The following is a 19,102-nucleotide window of genomic DNA, read 5'->3' on the forward strand; positions in this document are numbered from 1 at the left end:
ACTTGAAATTCCAAAACACAGCAAAAATATAATCCCATCAATCCCAACACCATCACCATATAACACCCAAACACCAAACAGAGAATTCCCCTCTCTATCCCATCCGTAGGTTCAACTTAACTGTATTCTTTAGTACCCAGACTTGAGAGTTTGATAGCCTCTTACTTGGTTATTCACACAACTGAACTAAACTCAGACTTTTACATCTTTGAATAACTCCTTGAGGGTTCTAACCAAAACACTTCTGGTCTGGAACTTACAGACTACAATAATTATACGGAGACTATTTCCTAACTGTTCTGAATTGCCTTCTTTTCAGAGGAACTGTTTTCTAACATCGACTCCAAACAGTAATTCTGTTAACAAAACAAAGAGCTTTCCAAGCTGAGGATTTTTATCCTAGGATTAGAAAAACAAACAAATTTTTGATTCTAACTGAAAATAAGCTGACGCTCTTCTACCTTGTGTAAAATTCTCCCAACGTAAATAAATTCCCATTAACAAATCTAAGGACTCCCTCTCATGCTGATTTCGAAAAAAATCATGACTCCAAAAAAAAAATTGACAAATTAATTGTTAACCACCGCCCCCCGCCCCTCCCCAATACAAAAGGCAAAAGACTAGATGCCACTTTAAAATCCAAACTCTAAAAGCGGTGATATTTATATCACCCACCTTACATCATAATACTCAGGAAGCTCCTATTCAGACGGATTAATATACAGAGCGAATATGAATACAGAGGCAGAGGTAAACACATCCAGTTTTTCCAGAACTTCGGACATGAATAGGAAAGGTTTAGAGGGATATGGACCAAATTTGGTCAACGTGGACAAGTTGGACTGAAGAGTCTATTTCCATGCTGCGTGACTCAATGAGTCTATGACCTACAGGAGGGGAGTGTAGGGAGAAAACCCAGAGACTCTGACAGTTATCACTAAAATGAATGAATTAAATTCCAACATTATAAAAAAGGCATTTAAAAAGCATAAAAGTGAGAGGAAACACTCATCAACATCAGTCTCCCAGAATCAGAATTAAAATACCAGTATAAAAACTTGGCTTATGAAAGTAGAGCTAAGATTTTGAAATAACATGTTGTTCGAGGAAAGCATTGCAAATATAAACCCACATCCTGCCACTCCTTGGCATAGCAGGGTGTAGTTTTAAAAGTGTGTGTGGCACTTGAATTTTATTCAATGTTTTAACTCTGAAATACAGCCTTGTACAGAATTTACAGCCACGATATCAGAAGCAAGATAAAGAGTCATTGCAATCCACCTCTCCTGAAAAAGAGATATTCCGATAGCTGTTTGGTAACACGGGATTTGAGTACTGCTAAACATAAAAAGCTATATTTTTGTGCATTCTCTATGGCAGCAACTCTACCAAAGTCCAGTCATCAACCAATTCACACTCTTCTTCAGTAGATCATGTTGGTCCCCCTTAGATTGGTAATTCATGTGAATGCCCTGATAAATGAATGATGAAAAGCTTTGACAAAATGTGTTGTTTTCAAGCAACATTCAAAATATATTTTTACTTTATTAGAATGTGTGTGCATGTTTCATCCCAGTGAATAGAGACCCATTCTGCTAAGTTGCCACCATGCAAAAGCTGATCTCCAGCTAACTTGGAGTCTGGCTGAAGAGGCTTTGCAACAAAGCAACAAAAGTTGTTTGCGATGAAAATGATAACATGCAGCCACTATTTGAGACCATGGAAGTTGCATGAACAAAATAAGAGGACTTGAAGCTATAACACATTATCCCAAACTTCTTTGCTATTAGAAAGCATGATAGAGAGAGGCAGGTTACATCCTTCAGGTAGGCTAAACAGTGTTCAGGTTCAGCAGCTCTCGTGTATCATTTTGATTGAAACTCGGTTTTCTCTACCTCTACACCACCCATAAAATGTGGAGGAAAATATTCAGGCAGTGCATTAGAGTCAGCAATGCTGAATTCCCAGAGCTCACAGCATACACCAGGAAACACTTATTGCGTTAGTAGAAAACATGCAAAACCATTAGAAGTTTCCTCTTCTTCCATATTGCTTACTTTTGTCTGCAGTGCATTCTTTAAGTGTTCTAGAAGTGGTCAGTCTGGTGTACAAATTGGTCTCTCACAGTTTAGCCAAAAGTCCAAACACTTAGCATTTATGACCCGCTTCCCCCGATAGGCTTAATGTGGCCGGCCTAGAAAGAAAGAAGCCCAACCCAGTAATACTCTGGGACACGGGTTCAAAACCCACCATGGAAACTGTGGAATTTAAGTAGGGCACTTTGAAAATTTCATGGTAATTAGGCAGAGTCAACATGGTTTTATGAAAGGGAAGTCATTTTCAAGCAATTTGTTAGTGTTCTTTGAGAAATTTACATGCTTTTGACAAGAGCATTCCAGAAAGCATTTGATAAAATTTACCACATCAAAAGTTATTGGTGAAAATTAAAAGATCCTGGTATACAAAGTAGCATATTGACTTGGATAGAAAGTGGGCCAGCAAACAGGAAACAGCAGGCATAAGTGCATCATTTAAAGCAAAATTCAACAGTGGATACTGGAAATCTGAAACAAAAACTCAAAATGCTAGAGAAGCTCAGTAGGTCTGGCAGCATTTGTGAAGAGAGAAACAGAGTTAATGTTTCACGTTCGATATGACACTTCTTTAGAATTGAAAAGGAATTCAAGCATGGTGGTTTTTATACATTAGACAGTGGCATAAAAAGGGGCCAGGGGAACAGATGATGTGCAGGCCCAATGTAAAAGACAAAGGTGTTACTAAAGGGGTGAAAGAGAACTGGAGGTGCAAAACAGATGTAAATCAAGGTGTGGCAGGGAGAAAACTGGGTCCTCTCAGCGGAGAACAAAAAAAAACAAGATAAGCCACGGGCGGCAGAAGAATAATGTAGGAAAAAAGAAAATGAAGGACAGCCACCATGAAGTCAGGCTCTAAATTTGTAGAATTCAAAATTGAGACCTGGAGGCTGTAACGTGCCAAAGTGAAAAATGAAATAATGTTCTTTGTACTTCTTTGGAACATTGCAGCAGGTCCAAGACAGAAACAATAGCACGGGAGTGAGGGAGCTTATTGGAATAGCAATCAACTGGAAGGTCAGGATTGTTCCTACAGACAGACTGGAGGAATTCCTCAAAAGAGGCCACCCAGCCTCTACTGGTCTTGCCAATGTAAAAGGAGACCACATTGCAAGCAGAGAATACAGTAGAATACATTTAATAGAGTACAAATAAAATGCTGCTTCACCTGAACAGTATTTTTGGGGCCATGAACAGTGTGCAGGTAGGAGATGAATGATGAACGGTTAAGGAAAGGTACCATGGGAGAATGAAGTGTGTGGACTCATTGAAGAATGATGCAATGGACCATGGTGCCACAGAGGAACAGTCCCTGCAGAATATTGACAATGGAGGGGAGGGAAAGAGGTGTTTGGTGATGGTGTCCTCTTGGAGGTGGTAAATAAATAGCAAAAGATGATAGAGATAACAAGGTGTAGAGCTGGATGAACACAGCAGGCCAAGCAGTATCAAAGGAGCGGGAAAGCTGACGTTTCGGGTCTGGAGTCTTCTTCAGAAATGGGGGAGGGGAAGGGGATTCTGAAATAAAGAGAGAGAGAGAGGGGGAGGCAGATGGAAGATGGATAAAGGAGCAGATAGGTGGAGAGGAGACAGACAGGTCAAAGAGGCGGGGATGGAGCCAGTAAAGGTGAGTGTAGGTGGGGAGGTAGGGAGGGGATAGGTCAGCCCAGGGAGGATGGACAGGTCAAGGAGGCAGGTAGGTAGGTGGTGGGGGTGGGGCTTAAGGTGGGAGGAGTGGGTAGGTGGGAGGAAGGACGGACAGGTTAGGGAGGCAGGGACGAGCTGGGCTGGTTTTGGGATGTGGTCGGGGGAGGGGAGATTTTGAAGCTTGTGAAGTCCACATTGATACCATTGGGCTGCAGAGTTCCGAAACGAAATATGAGGTGCTGTTCCTGCAACCTTCGGGTGGCATCACCGTAGCACTGGAGGAGGCCCAGGATGGGCATGTCATCCAAGGAGTGGGAGGGAGAGTTGAAATGGTTCACGACTGGGAGGTGCAGTCGTTTGTCGCGAACCGAGCATACGTGTTCCACAAATCGGTCTGCAAGCCGCCGCTTGGTTTCCCCAATGTAGAGGAGGCCACATCAGGAACAGTGGATACAGTATACCACATTAGCAGATGAACATCTGTTTGATGCGAAAGATCTTCTTGGGGCCTGGGATGGGGGTGAGGAGGTATAGGGGTGGGTGTAGCCCTTCCTGCGGTTGCAGGGAAAAGCACCGGGGGTGGTGGGGAGTGTAGAGCAGACAAGGGAGTCACGGAGAAAGAGTAGTCCCTCCGGAAGGCAGATTGGGGGGGGGGGGGGGGGGGGGGGGGGGGAGTGGTGGTGGCGTTAGTGGTGAAAATCCCTATCTTTATTCTGAGAAGGAGAAGTGATAAGGACAGGAGTGGGGGGGAATGGGTCTTGCATGACCAAGGGTCCCGTCAAACACAGTGGGTTAAATTAAACAAACAGTGATCCAAGGACATTTTCTCGTTGGCAAGACTAACCAGTTATGTGCTACAGGTATCAGTGTTAGGCCCTCAAGTTTCTACAATTGACATAAAATGACTTGGATGAAAGTGCAGAAAGTATTATTGCTTTATTTGTGTCAAAGATTGAAAAAGAAGCTGTGAATAGAAACTTATGGGGACAGCATGGATGGAAACATTCCCTAATCTTGCAATTCCGCAATAGTGAAGAATTTCAACCCATCAAACATTACTTGTGTAAAAGTTGATCCCCTACTTTTTGGCTAAAAGTTTACTCTTGAATCCTTGACTTTAATAGTCTATATATGCGGTGCAGCATTTTTTATTTAATCTTCCAAATCTTCACACCATCATTATTTTCCTGTTCTGAATATCAAGGATAAGAGCTATAATGTTTGGTCAAGATTAATACATGAAGTTACTGCCTCTGTAAGCTATGCTTTATACAGAACACCTTTAAGTTGGCACTAGTTGTGAAGGAGGGTCCACACACAAAACAGTGGTTATGCTCTTTTCAGCAGTTCACAGTAACGTCGAATTTCACCAGCATTCGTATTTTAAAGAAAAAAATCTCAGATGGTAATGAGGGTTGAACATTAGCCTTCCTATCCTGCACTAGTGTACAGTTACCATTTGTGCCTAAATAATAAAGTCAGCGTGGCAGTGCTATATACCTGTAAATGGAGACATTCTCTATTAGTTCATTATTTGTTCCATCATGCAGTATGATTCCTCTCGGCGACACAGTCAGTGAGACTTTCTGAAATTTTTTCCCACTTGCTTTGGCCTGCACAGAAAAATAAAAAGTCATTAAAATTTAGTTGCAATGCCAAAGACTGGCTACTTACAGACAATAAATTAATTCTCTCAGAGATAGCCAACTAAGGGAACATGCAGTAGCATTCCAATTCAGTTGGTAAAATGGCATTTCTCAGGTACTGACTTTATTAAAACTGCAAATGTTTCTTTATAGACAGTCTCCACTAAACCAAGAAATGCTTAGTACATTGACTGCCACCAGCTATTGGTACACATGTTTGATGCCCATTATAAAATGCGAATTTCAATCATCATAAAATAATAATAAAACCCAAGCTTTGAATTAAATCACCACAAAAAGCAAAATACAACAAATATAGTTGTGCATTCTACAGTGACTGGTAACACTGCTGGCAGAGGAGTTACAAGACCGAGAAACAGGAAGTCAAAACCACCAGCAGCAGACCACTTCCACAAAATGTAAATAGTTTTAAAATTCAAAAACCAACTCAGCTTTGGATCTCCCATATTATTGCACACATGGAGAAGTGGAGTGAAGGCCGAATGTGGTCCCAAGGTAAATCAGGTCAGCAGGGTATACTACAGTACATGACCAGGGCTGTCAGTCATAATTCAGTCCCTATTTTAAAATGTGCAAATTAGGCTCGTTCTTAATAATTTCATTAGAACAATTTTATTTTAACACTTTTCATGGGAAATAGACGATGTCAACTTATCATGCTGCACCCACACCTCCAATGTGGTGTTATTTGGTGTGCTTTAAGGCCATTAGGTTCACAGGACCGGAATCATTTTGTTGTTTACGCCAGTAATTCAGTTACCATTGCCCATATAAACAGCAGCTGCATCTATGAACAACTTCAATATTGAAACGTGTCCTGTTTTAGTGCCTTGAGGAGGATGTGTTCAGCCAACATCAATTCACAGAGATGTGGCCGAGCAATCAAAATCTGACAAAGCTGCAACCATTGCTTTCAGTATTCCAATTGCATCCGAAACCAACTATTTAAAAATGCAGACAAAAGTTGACTATTACCATAGCAACAATCCTTCGAACAGCAGCAGACGACATATCTTCCCCCTTTGGTTGTTCCACTAGCGTCATACCCAAATACTTGAGATTAAATATCATTCCTTCCTGTAGTGATTCTCTTGTATCTGTCCAGTTTTCTGGTAACTCTTGAAGAAAAGGATGAAAACCGTGCATTAAAAAAAAAGATATGCAGGATCAATACATGAACAAGAAGGACCATATTGTTTTCAACCAGTAAAGAAATTTAAGAGATATCTTCATTCAGTAACAGCAGTAGTTTCCACCTCACTGAGCTGGTATTTCCATTTTAAAATTGAGCCAACCCAGCATAACTGGTTGGGAATTTTAAATCCAAAAACTTTCCAGAACGAGACTTTTAAAATGAACTTAGTTCCCTTGGGCAAAATAGACATTTTTTAAAGTATGTCAATTTTAATTTATCATCATGAAACTAACTACTGTAGCAAGGAAATATGTCCACGTACAACTTAAAAAGGTCTTCAGTGATTTGAAACTAGATTACTCGTGAGGTGAATAGACATTGATTAAAAAATGCACATTTCTTGTGCTAGTCCCAAACTCATTCTCAAGCTCAAACTGCAACAAGTTAACTCTTATACATAAAAAGGAACTTTCCTACAAAACAGCACCTGATTGCTAAAATGGGGAACAAAAAAAAAAAAAAAAAATCAATAGAAACTGTGCAATGTGCAAACTAATTTGAGTGCAAACATGAGAAGGAACAAATTTTCTCAAATTGGACCCATTTCTGGGTGCAATGTGTGAACATGTTACTGACCACCATGACTGCACTGACACATATACCTTTCTAAACTTAACCTTTTGCCTCAATGCAGTCCACATCCCTTTATTCGCTACCGAGTGGAGCTGGAAGAACACAGCAGGTCAGGCAGCATCAGAGGAGCAGGAAAGTCAACGTTTTGGGTTTACACCCTTGATCAGGGCTGATGAAATAATGAGTCCTTATGAAGGGTGTAAACCCCAAAATGTCAACTTTCCTGCTCCTCTGATGCTGCCTGGCCTGCTGTGTTCTTCCAGCTCCACACTGTATTGACTCTGACTCCAGCATCTGCAGTTCTTGCTATCTCCCTCTATTCACTGCCTATTCGTGTATCTGTCAAGATGCCTCTTAAACATTGATATTGCGTTTGCCTCCACACCTCATCTAGTAACGCATTCCAGGCACTTACCACGCTGTGTAAACAAAAACAAAAAACAAAACTGCCCCTCAAATTTCCTTTGAACCTACCCCCTTTTACCTTAAATGCATGTCTCCTAGTAAATGACATCTCTACAGTGGAGAGAAAAGACTCCTGACACATGTGTCACAGAAGTTCACAAATTTATCAGGTTGCCCTTCATCCTTCAACTTTCAAATGAAAACAAACCAAGTTTTTCCAATTTTTCCTCATAGCTAATACCTTCTAAACCAGCAAACATCCTGGTAAATCGTTTCTGTAACCTTTCCAAAGCTTCCACATCCTTCTGATAATGTGGCAACCAGAACAATATTCCAAATGTGGCCTAAGTAAAGTTCTGTACAGCTGCAATGTGACTTGCCAATTTCTTTACTCAGTACCCCTGACCAATGAAGGCAAGCATGCCACATGCCTTCCAGACTACCTTATCCACTTGTGTTGCCACTTTCAGGGAATTGTAAACCTGTATGCCTATTTCCCTCTGTATGTTAATGCTATTAATGGTTCTGCCGTTTGCTATATAATTGATATGGCATTATTGGTGTTTTGGTGCAAAATTAAGAGTCTGCTGAGTGAAGGAAGAATAAATTTTACTGCAGCTTCATCTTGACACAAGGCAACAGAAAAACTGTGTGACACGTACATCACTTCTTGTGACGTAGATATTTTCTGATTGACCTGTTGAGAAATGTTATTTTACAGCTCTGGAACAGGTGGGTTTTGAACACAGGCCTCCTGGCTCAGAGATAGGGACACTATGACTATGACAATCATTTTGTAATATGCACTGGGCCTCAATAACACATTGGGCACACTTGCCCCTTATATGATAATTGCAACCAAAAAAGTAACACTTGAATGTTAAAGTTTCAAAACATGCAAGTGTTCATTCACATTTCACAAGTTGGAGGAACACTCCTTAAAATGAGATTGTGGAATATTGTCTTTCAGTGGGTGTTTCAAGCCCAACACCAGCCAATTCTGACTGAATTCATTCTTTGTTCACTAATGATTTTAGCCTTCAGTGGAGAGATATTCTGATGTGAAGATTTATTTCTGCCAACATGTACCTAAAACTGTAACTTTTCATCTTCTCTCAAACCCCACCCGACCCCACTAAAGGCCAAAATAGTCCCATTGTAAAACTAGCAGAAACTAAATTGATCCTGCCATTGGTTTGGACTCTTAAGATTTTAAATCATGCTTATAAAAGCCTATTTGGAATGAAAATTGGATTTGTACATTGTAAATCCGATTTCTTTTTGGAAGAATATTACTTTCTCTTTTGTCCTCCTCACTTGGGTCACATGCAAGGAAATGCTGCCTTATTTTTACCACAGCAAATGGTGGAGCATTGCAAATAGCAATATTCCTGGAGGGGTCCCAGCCATATCAGATTGAGAATTTCGGACAAGAGGCCGAGTCTGCATTCTGTAACCTCTATTCCTCGGATGCAGATGGTTATACAAAGATACTGCAACAACTGAACATATTCTCAGTGAAAACATGTTATACTCCGTTGTAAATTGTACAGCAGTTGCCATGTCTATTTGACTTAGCAATTTTTAAGTGAGCCTGTTAGCCTTACAAAACAGGCAAACTTGCAATCTAATTTACTGAAACACAAGATTCAAGCCAGCATATAGAATAATGAAGATGTTAATTTAACCAGACAGGAATGGGCTCTCAACCATTGCTGCTAACTAGCATTGGACTTAGGACGGGTTTTATAAATCACTGCACATTTGAACATCTGTGCAGAGGAGTAGTGCACATTTACATGCATTAATTTTGAAGCTGGAGTGTAGAAAATTTAGCCGGTGCATGAAATTACAATAATTTTAGAATAAGTGATAGTGTAAAGGAAGTCTAGAGCCTATACTTTCCTTTCTTTACTGATGCAGAAGGCAACGTATCTTGAATTAAGTGGCATTAAAATATTTGAATCGTATTTTAACTATAGAAATGCCGTCCCTGCAAGGAAACTGGCACCTGTTTACTTCATTTAGTAGAAGAAACAGGTTCTTCTGTTCGAACATAGGATCTGACAGCTGACAGAATCTACATAAAACAAGTCAGTGCTCAACTGAGGATTCTCCCCACCCCATCGCCAGATGTTAACAGGGCATTGAACTGTGTCCGCCACATTGACACACTTCTGCTCTTACCTCTTCGCTTCCCAAACAAAACCATGATGGGGTTTCCCTTTCCCTCCCCTTCCACCCCACTAATCTCCATATTCAAATGATCATTTATCACTATTTCAAATCACCCCAAATGTGGCATCACAACAAATCACAGCTTCCCTTTCCCTTTCAGCATTCTGAAGGCACTATGGTCCACTCTTCATACTTCATCCCTTCCCCCACAGTCCCTTTCCATCCAAACTCCGATACAATGTCCTCAGATGTCCTTTTGCCCAGTCTGTCTCACTGTTTGAGGCCGCAAACATTCTTTCCAGGTGAATCTGAAAATTACACATACATCTCTATCTAGTCTATTACATTCACTGTTCACAACGTAGTTTCTTCTACACTGGGGAGACCAAACACATTAGTGGCTGCTTTGTGGAAATTTCCAATCAGTCCAAAAGTATGACCCCAAGTTTCTGGTGGCCTGTCAATTTAATTCTCATCCTAGATCTCACACTGACATTTCTGTCCTCAGCCAAATAAAAACCAGAAGGTTAAATGCTGGTTAGACAGAATTCAAGCATAGGCTTTTCTCATAAGTACTTTACTTCTACTCTCACTCCAGTGTCTAACTACACTGATTACTTCTTTTCCCTATACATACACATCCAATCAACTGATGGGTTCTCACGGAACACAGGTTGGTTACAAATATCTACACTCCGTCAAATGCTCATCTGATTTTCCCTTAAAACCATCACCTGTTCCCTGGATCCAGTCAGGCATTCCTGCCACACCTAACTAGATAACAAGACAACCTACTGCATAGCTCCAGGGAGGCTTTCAATCAAATGTTTTACAGCCTTCTGGGCTGAGCATTCTCAGACCATAATCATTGTCCCATTTGTTTCTTTCTTCCTTTCATTCAGCAACATACCTGAAAAACACATGCTTTGTCTCTTTTCTTGTCCCATCTCCATTCCCTTTGGCCCTGAAACAGTAACTCACCTATCATTCAATCACCATCACAGATCTTCCTTTTTGTCCTTCTCCCACCCTAGTCTTGCTTAAAATCTCTAACTCTTTCCAGTTCTAATGAAAAGGTTAACGTTTTTGTTTCTAGTCTGAGTTTTTAATCTTTCCACAAATACTGTCATAACCCAAGAGTAATTCCAGCATTTTGATTTTTATTTTTTCAGATTTCTAGCATCCACTGTATTCTAGTTCAAGGAAGGTGTATATTAATCAAAGATTACCTAACATCTGGCTTTGACATTGGAATCAATTGGCAGAGATAGGTTTAATGGAAAAAAAAGGAGAAAGTTTGGATAAAGTAACTCGGTGTGGGATGTACAATACCCATTACAGCATCAAAAGACCTATAAAATCAGGCTTCCGATTAATCTCAAATTGAAAAATTTAGAGACTCTTTCTTGCTAAATTTACAACATTCAATTGGAGTCAATGAAATTCTGAATCTCAACATGAATGTGCCAACATCCAGGCAATGAGGGCCCCATCCGTAAGTTATCAAGCCAGAGAGTCTTGTGTTTTATCCACTGGGGGAAGGTGTTAAGTTGCCACTGTTGGGCCTTATCCTACATGAAGTACCTTGGGGGTTGTCTCCTTTATGGACAGCGTCCACAGAAACAGTAACAACTGCCTTAGTGCACCCACCACAGGCCCAGGATCAATGAAGGGATCCATAGCCATAAAGGTAAGCCAGGGTGAAAGGGGCTTGTGGGAGTGTGCATGTCAGAGTCAAGGGTTGGAAGGGGTTGGGGGAAGCTGTCACAGACCCTCCCTTTTCAATATCAGGTTCCTCAATCATGTCTCAAGTACCTAACAATTAAAAAAAGGATGCTTCACTAGAAGTCCCAAGCAAACCCCAGAATGATTTGCTTTTTGGGATTCTTCCATGGAGATTCCTCTTCCGACCACTTCATTCAATACTGATGGCATCAAAATGCCACCCTATTTGGCCATTAATTGTCCACTTAAAAACACCCACTAACATGCCACCATCCGTGATCTTTCCCAACTCGGATTTAGCAGTTTTGCAGATTCCCCACCCAGCACCCTCTTGCTCAATTATGCCCTTTCTCACTTCCAAACTCTCATGTCGGAACTATTAAATTATACCCAATAAATTGGGTACAGTTTTACCAAGTCAGATTGAGTTAGAATGGCATCCATTCTCAATGAGAGAAATATTGTCTGCTGTTTCCACTGTATGAACTTGCAGAAATAGTGAGCGAAAATGACAAGCATGAGTAAGAGTCCCAAAGCAAATCATGGCAGGAAGTTGTTAGTCTGGAGTCTCAAAACGTAGCAAAATTAAAAAGTTACACCATATCCAGGTAAAGCTTTTAAGAAGGGTCCAGACCCGAAACGTCAGCTTTCCTGCTCCTCTGATGCTGCTTGGCCTGCTGTGTTCATCCAACTCTACACCTTGTTATCTCAGACTCCAGCATTGGCGGTTCCTACTATCTCAAAGCTTTTACCCAGTGGTTTAAAGAAGACAGTGAATTTTTTTGGAAGTTTTAAAAGGTATAAAACATAGTTGGCTTTTAAAATGACATTTGACAATTTTCATCAAGGTTTCAAGGCAGATTTCACATCCAAATCAGATTCTGTCAATTAAGATCAGAGGCTCAATTGTGCTTTACCACAGAAAAAAGTGAACAGAGGATTAATTGTGGTTACGAGTTGTAGAAAATAAAACTCATTGGTTTCTCTTCCCATTTTCCTACACTTTACAAATGGGTGGGGATGTGGTGGTAATGTCATTATGAGGTCAGGCAATTATTAATGTAGTTTGATGATTGGTAATAGAAGCATTGGATGGAGGGGAAGAAAGTTTGGCCCTCTTCCTACTAGATCTTCCAGTCTTTTGTTTCACTGCCAGAACGACTTACAGCAGTAGCTCTACATTGTAAACGTATAAACAGCTGGATTAATAGGAAAACGGACATGAAAAGTCCGCACAGCACAAATCATGTGCCATGGAAACTACAGGCTCTAAACTCCCCTAATCTGTGGGTATTTAAGTATTCTATGACAATTCAGGTCAAGAAACTTTTTTTTGGGACGGACACACACACACAGATTTGTAAGTTGATCTTTTCCACAAGGAAGATGAGATCAGAACTTTAAAAAGGTAATCACAAAAATAATTTTAAAATGTTAAATTACAATTTGAACTAAGTTGCAGGAAATGATCCTTGAAACAGAGCGTGCAAATGTTTGTTAAAAGAATTAAATAATTGCTGGAAAAATGCAGATTAAAAATGGCTGTGATGATTGCACAGGAATATGGAATTAGAGCAAGTGGCAAATTAAGAGAAAAGATTGCAAGTGTAGATTTGGAGGGCCAAAATGGACAGTTTCCATCTGATAACATGATACAATTCATGGGAATAATAAACGTTTTTTTAAGAGATTAAAAACTGGTTCACAATGAGGTCAATTACACAGATGTCATAGAAGTGTTTTATTCTTACAACGCAAAATACTACTTCTTTCTTTAGTTATTGACCATGATTGCAGCAGCTCAGGAATTGATTGCTTGATTTGTATATTTGATCTACATTTAATCATTCAGACCTTCACTTCTGTCTTGTGAGAAAAAGAGTTTTTCTAAGAATCTAGATGGACTGATGTGAAAAATTGACTTAACGAATATTGCAAACTAAAAATGACCAGTCATGAAAGTTCATCATGACATAACCCCAGCCTAGACATTCAGATTCCAGAATCAGGGACAGTGTAGAATTATCACTTCCTGACTAAAAAAGAACTATAGTTACTTTAATCTCTAACCTCAGTTTTGGGGATTTTCATGCAGACGAAATATCTACAAGAGGTAATTTACTGCAGACAAGATTTTAAAATCACTAGAACTTAAAACCTTAATATAGACTCTAATTTAAAAGCATACCCAAGCTAACACATTTAAATTTAAACCACACAGCCAAAAAAAAGCCCTCATCCATCATGTTACCTGAAATAATTGCACAGCCTTTAAAACTTCTAACAGAGGAAAGCAATCTCCAAGTAAAACACTTGCCAGAAGAAAATCTGAATCAATTAAACACAAATTTTTCTTTTATGCACTGGATTCCATGTAACACACCCATTAGCGTAAGATTATATGTTAACTCAAAGGACCACTGTATATAATCATTGTCTATTACTGTGTGTATGGTGAATACGTTTCTTAAAATGTGTAAAATTGTTCAAGTTTACTTAATATTCCATTCTGTAATTGTGGTCGTGATAGGACAAAGATTGGAGTATCAAAGAAAGTAAAAATAAAATTTTACAGAATTGGAGGCAGTTTTCTGCATAGATTGAAAACCAGTCAAGAAGTAGGAAAAGATTAGGGATAAGCATGATATTTCTTAATAACGATGTGAACAAAGAAAGTCAAAAACAAAATTCAACTAAGTTGCCATCAAATGAAAGACAGTTTAGCATTCATGAAAATACCAAAGTTCACAATATTACAGCCCTCAAAGACCATCACAATTTAATAATGCTGACTAACAGCAAACATGAGCTTTAATTTGAATGCAGCCTACCAAAATTATTTCGAACGGAGTAGCTACTTTTTTTTTAAGGATTAACGTGTACTATCTGGCATACAGGTAGTATTTGAGCTTTAGATCAACTCTATAAATAAACATCTCTCGAAGAAAAAACTAGCTGTAGGCACTGCATCTGCCACTTCTGCTGTTCATTATAAATAATAACATCTCAACCCAAGATAATCAATACATTACCATGCCAATCATTATGGTTCTAGAACATAGAACTGTACAGCACAGTACAGGCCCTTCAGCCCACAATGTTGTGCTGAACTTTTATCCGAAACCTCAAGATCTATCTAACCTCCACCCCTACCTTATACTATCATCCATATGCCTGTCTAATAGCCACTTAAATGCCCCTGGTGAGGCCGACTCCACTACCCTCTCCGGCAATGCATTCCACGCCCCTACCACTCTCTGAGTAAAGAACCTTTCTCCACCCTAGGAGAAAGTCTCTGGCTGTCCACTCTATCTATACCTCTGATCATTTTGTACAGTTTAAATTTTTCTGTTTTTGTGCTTTAGACCACAAGATATAGGAGAAGAATTAGGGCATTTGGCAAAGAGTCTGCTCCACCATTCTCCAGCCTTCTTCCCATAATCCTTGATCCTCTTACGGATCAAGGACCTCTCTATCCGTTTTAAATACACACAATGACTTTGCCTCCACTGCCCTCTGCGGCAATGACTCCCACAGATTCACCACCCTAGGGCTGGAGAAACTCTTCCGTCATCTCAATTTTAAAGGGTTGTCCCTTCACTCGGAGGTGTGCTCTCAGGTCCTAGTCTCTCCTATTAGTGGAAATATCTTCTCCACGTCCACTCTATCCAGGCCACTCAGTATCCTGCAAGTTTCATTCAGATCCTCCCTCATCCTTCTAAACTCCGTCGATTACAGACCCAGAGTCCACAACCACTCCTCATCTGATAAGTCCTTAATTCCTGTAAACCTCCTTTGGACCCCCTCCAACACCAGCACATCCTTCCTTTGATATGGGGCCCAAAACTGCTCACAATGTTCCAAACGTGGTCTGACCAGAACCCTGTACAGACTCAGCAGTACATCTCTGCCTTTGTATTCTAGCCCTTTTTAAATTAATGCTAATATTGCATTTGCCTTCCTAACAGCTAACTGTAGCTGCATGTTAACCTTAAGAGAATCCTGAACTAGGATTCAAGTCCCTTTGTGCTTCAGATTTCCAAAGCCTTTCCACATTTAGAAAATAGTCTATGCCTCTATTTTTCTACCAAAGTGCATAACGTCACACTTTTCCACATGGTATTCCACGTCACTTCTTTTCCCCACCCTCCTTGTCTGACCAGAGTCCTTCTGCAGCTTCCTTAACACTCCCTCCACCTATCTTTGTGTCATCTGCAAACTCAGCAACAATGCCCTCAGTTCCATCATCCAGATTGTTCAAGCATAACATGAATAGTTGTGGTCTCAACACTGACCCCTCCACCAGTCTCTGGCTGCTATCCTGAAAAAGACCTTTATCCCAACTTTCTGCATTCTGCCAGTCAGCCAATCCTCTCTCCATGCCAGTACCTTCCCCTAACACCATGGGCTCTTATCTTATTTAGCGGCCTCCTGTGTGGCACCTTGTCAAAAGCTTTCTGGAAATCCAAATAGATCATGTCTGATGGCTCTCTTTGGTTTAACTTGCCCATTAGTTCCTCAATTAATTCTAACAGATTTGTCAGGCATGACCTCTGCTTTACAAAGCCATTCTGACTCAGCCCTATTTTACCATGCACTTGCAAGTACTCTGCAATTTCAACCTTAAAATGAACTCTAAAATCTTACCAACGACCGAGATCAGGCTAACCAACCTCCTGTCTTCTGCCTCCCTCCCTTCTTAAAATGGTTGTTACATTAGGCATTTTCCAGTCCTCTGGGACCCTCCTTAACTCCAGTGATTCCTGAAAGATCACCACCAATGCCTCCACAATCTCCTTAGCTATTGCCTTCAGAACCCTGGGGTGTAGTCCATCTGTTCTGGGTGATTGATGTACCTTCAAAACCTTCTGTTCCTCAATTCTACCCACACAAGTTCTAAACCTTCCAACTCCATATCACTTCTTGCTATTGCTTTAATTTCATTTCGGACTAACAGGACAACTTTACCAACCCCCCTCTACCCACCCCTCTGCCTGTTCTATCAATAGGATGTGTATCTCTAGATATTTAGTTCCTAGCCTTGATCACCTTGCAGCCACAACATTGTACTCGCCAATTTCAATTCTACTACAAGTTAATTTACCTTGTTTCGTATTTATGTACAACACCCTCAGTCCTGCATTGATTGCCCCTTTTTCACAGTTGCCTCCTAATTGACTGTGCCTGAAGTTAGATTCCTGACTCGTTCCAGTAATAGGACAGAGTATGGAAACTTAAATAACCTCTGCTGAGCTCTACTCCCACTTCACTTTCTCCATAAAATTTTCCATGCAACTGACTCCCACCCCACTATTTAGTTTAAAGTGCTATCCACAGCCCAAGTTATGCGATTTACCAGGACTCTGATGTCAACATGATTCAAGTAGAGCCCATTGCACTGGGACAGCTCCCTCTTTCCCCAGTACTGTGCTTAGTGTGAGTATTTCATCACTGTATGCTCTAAGTTCTTTTGTAATTTTTAAAATACATTTACCTAATTTAAAGGACTGTCAAAGGAAGTGCATTTCACTTTGGGCTTAAAATGAGTTATTTTTCTGCATTCATGTTAAAGTATAATCTTTAAATTACTTTGTGGTAAAGACTTACCCTCTTTGAATTATCTGCACAAGGTTCTTCCATTGAAACAATATTTGTGTAGAAAATTGAGAGAGACAGAGAGTGGGCAAATCACGAACAATGTCAAATTCTTATGTTAAAAGGAGTTAGATACTAAAACTTACTCAGGTCTATCCTTTAATATATTGAAGGTTTTTTTTTTAATTCATTCACAGGAACAGGGCATCGCTGGCGAGGCAGCATTTATTGCCCATCCCTAATTGCCCAGAGGGCAGTTAAGAGTCAACCACATTACTGTAGGTCTGAAGTCACATATAGGTAAGGAGGGCAGTTTCCTTCCCTAAAGGACATTAGTGAACCAGATGGGTTTTTCTGACAATTGACAATGTATTCACGGTCATCATTTGATTCTCAATTCCAGATATTTTATTGAATTCAAATTCCACCACCTGCCATTGCGGGATTCGAACCCGGGTCCCCAGAACATTATCTGGGTCTCTGGATTAACAGTCCAACGATAATACCACTAGGCCATTGCCTCCCCTAATATATTCATTAATATTTTGATAGTGCTGGTACATTCATATCTCTAGGTCTCCAACTGTAAAATTATCACAGGTAGACCTTTGTGACCTGGTTTAATGTAGCCTTTTATTGGTGGGTTGTCATAGCAGAGGTGGTGGCATAGCAGTAATGTCACCAAGCTAGTAATCTACTCCATATTTAATGGGTTCAAGTCCCATCGTATGATGAAATTAGAATTCAAAAAAATCTGGAATACAAAACTAGTTCACTAATATCCTTCTTTCAAGGGAAGAAAATCTGCCATCCTTCCCTGACTTACCGGCGATTCCTGACCCACAGCAATGTGGTTAACTTTACTCTGGGCAGTCAGGTGTGGACAATAAATTCAAGACTTGTGATTGAACGAATAAAACATAAACTTGAAGTCCAAGTTGCTGTGGCAATGTGCACTTTTACATGCCTACTGTAGTCTCGAGCTTTATATAGTGATGGTAGAGGCTCCAGTCTAGAGCTTTCCCAATCACATGGCAAGCCAGAAGTCTCTCCTGCTCTTATCACCTGCCATTACCATCTATTGGAAGGATATGCAGGTTGATAATCTATCTGGCTGTATCATGAATTCTCTGGTTGTCAACTCCTCAGGTGGGACTCAAAGCCACAGCTCCTGGATCAGAAGCAGGGATGCTACCCCCTGCACCCAAGTGTCAGATTAGTTGCACCTAACAGATTTTCCTTTACTCCACAATAGAAGCACAACTATTCAAGCGAAATAATTTTCATTATCTGAATGTTATTCAAACCTTCAAAAACATATGATAAAAGGAACATAAATTTTGTGCATATGTTGCTGTCCTGACCCTATTAACATTTTCAAAAAAATTTGTAACAAGCAATCCATTCTCCTAGAAGAGTGAAGAGACAAATTTTCTCCCTTCTTATGCTGTAGTCCACAAGGCTCGTCAGCTCTTTAAACCACCACAAATTGAAATGGCTAATTTATAACTTAATAGAAGAAGTGCTGCTACAGCTTCATAAAAGTACTTAAAGATTTCTACTAATCAGTGAAACTGCAACATGGAACCACAGAAACTAAAAGGGCAGGGCTAAAAATTCTCTTCCCTGCAAAAAAAAAGATTGCTACGTTTGGAATGCGTGATCGCAAATATCAGTTGAAACCAATTAATACAATGTAAGGCAGGAATTAAACAGAAAGACTAATATTAATAGGCGATTGAGAGAACAGAGAAATGACGTAATAGAGTTCCAGTGAAAATGCAAGCACCGAAGATATGAAAGCCATTCTAAGGGAAATTTGTGTGATTCACACCCCAGAACTTTTTTCTAATATATAAAACCTGCCAACTGTCAATTCATTACTTTTAAGCATACAAGCTGCTATCAGGAACCAGAGGAATCCATATTTTTGATTAAAAACTGTGCAGAACCGTCGAGAACGCCCTCAACCGTGTCTCCCACATCTCCCGCACCTCATCCCTCACACCCCGTCCACGCAATAA

At 40.1% G+C, this 19,102-nt stretch overlaps 1 protein-coding gene across 2 annotated transcripts in view; it reads right to left on the reverse strand.

The window, feature by feature from the left end:
• The window catches only part of ldlrap1b (low density lipoprotein receptor adaptor protein 1b), a 55,012-nt gene that overhangs the window by 19,176 nt on the left and 16,734 nt on the right, over nucleotides 1-19,102 (reverse strand). The window contains exons 1-3 of one of the 2 annotated variants that reach the window (XM_048613040.1): nucleotides 11,898-12,083; nucleotides 6,383-6,525; nucleotides 5,241-5,353 (exon numbers count right to left, since the gene is read on the reverse strand). In XM_048613040.1, the coding sequence (XP_048468997.1) occupies nucleotides 5,241-5,353; nucleotides 6,383-6,478 (209 nt within the window). In that variant the 5' untranslated portion in view covers nucleotides 6,479-6,525; nucleotides 11,898-12,083. Of the gene's footprint in view, nucleotides 1-5,240; nucleotides 5,354-6,382; nucleotides 6,526-11,897; nucleotides 12,084-19,102 lie in introns of those variants that run through there. The other variant, XM_048613039.1, reaches the window with a different exon arrangement.

This window comes from Rhincodon typus, chromosome 27, assembly GCF_021869965.1.
Source record: "Rhincodon typus isolate 14 chromosome 27, sRhiTyp1.1, whole genome shotgun sequence".
NCBI lineage: Eukaryota > Metazoa > Chordata > Chondrichthyes > Orectolobiformes > Rhincodontidae > Rhincodon > Rhincodon typus.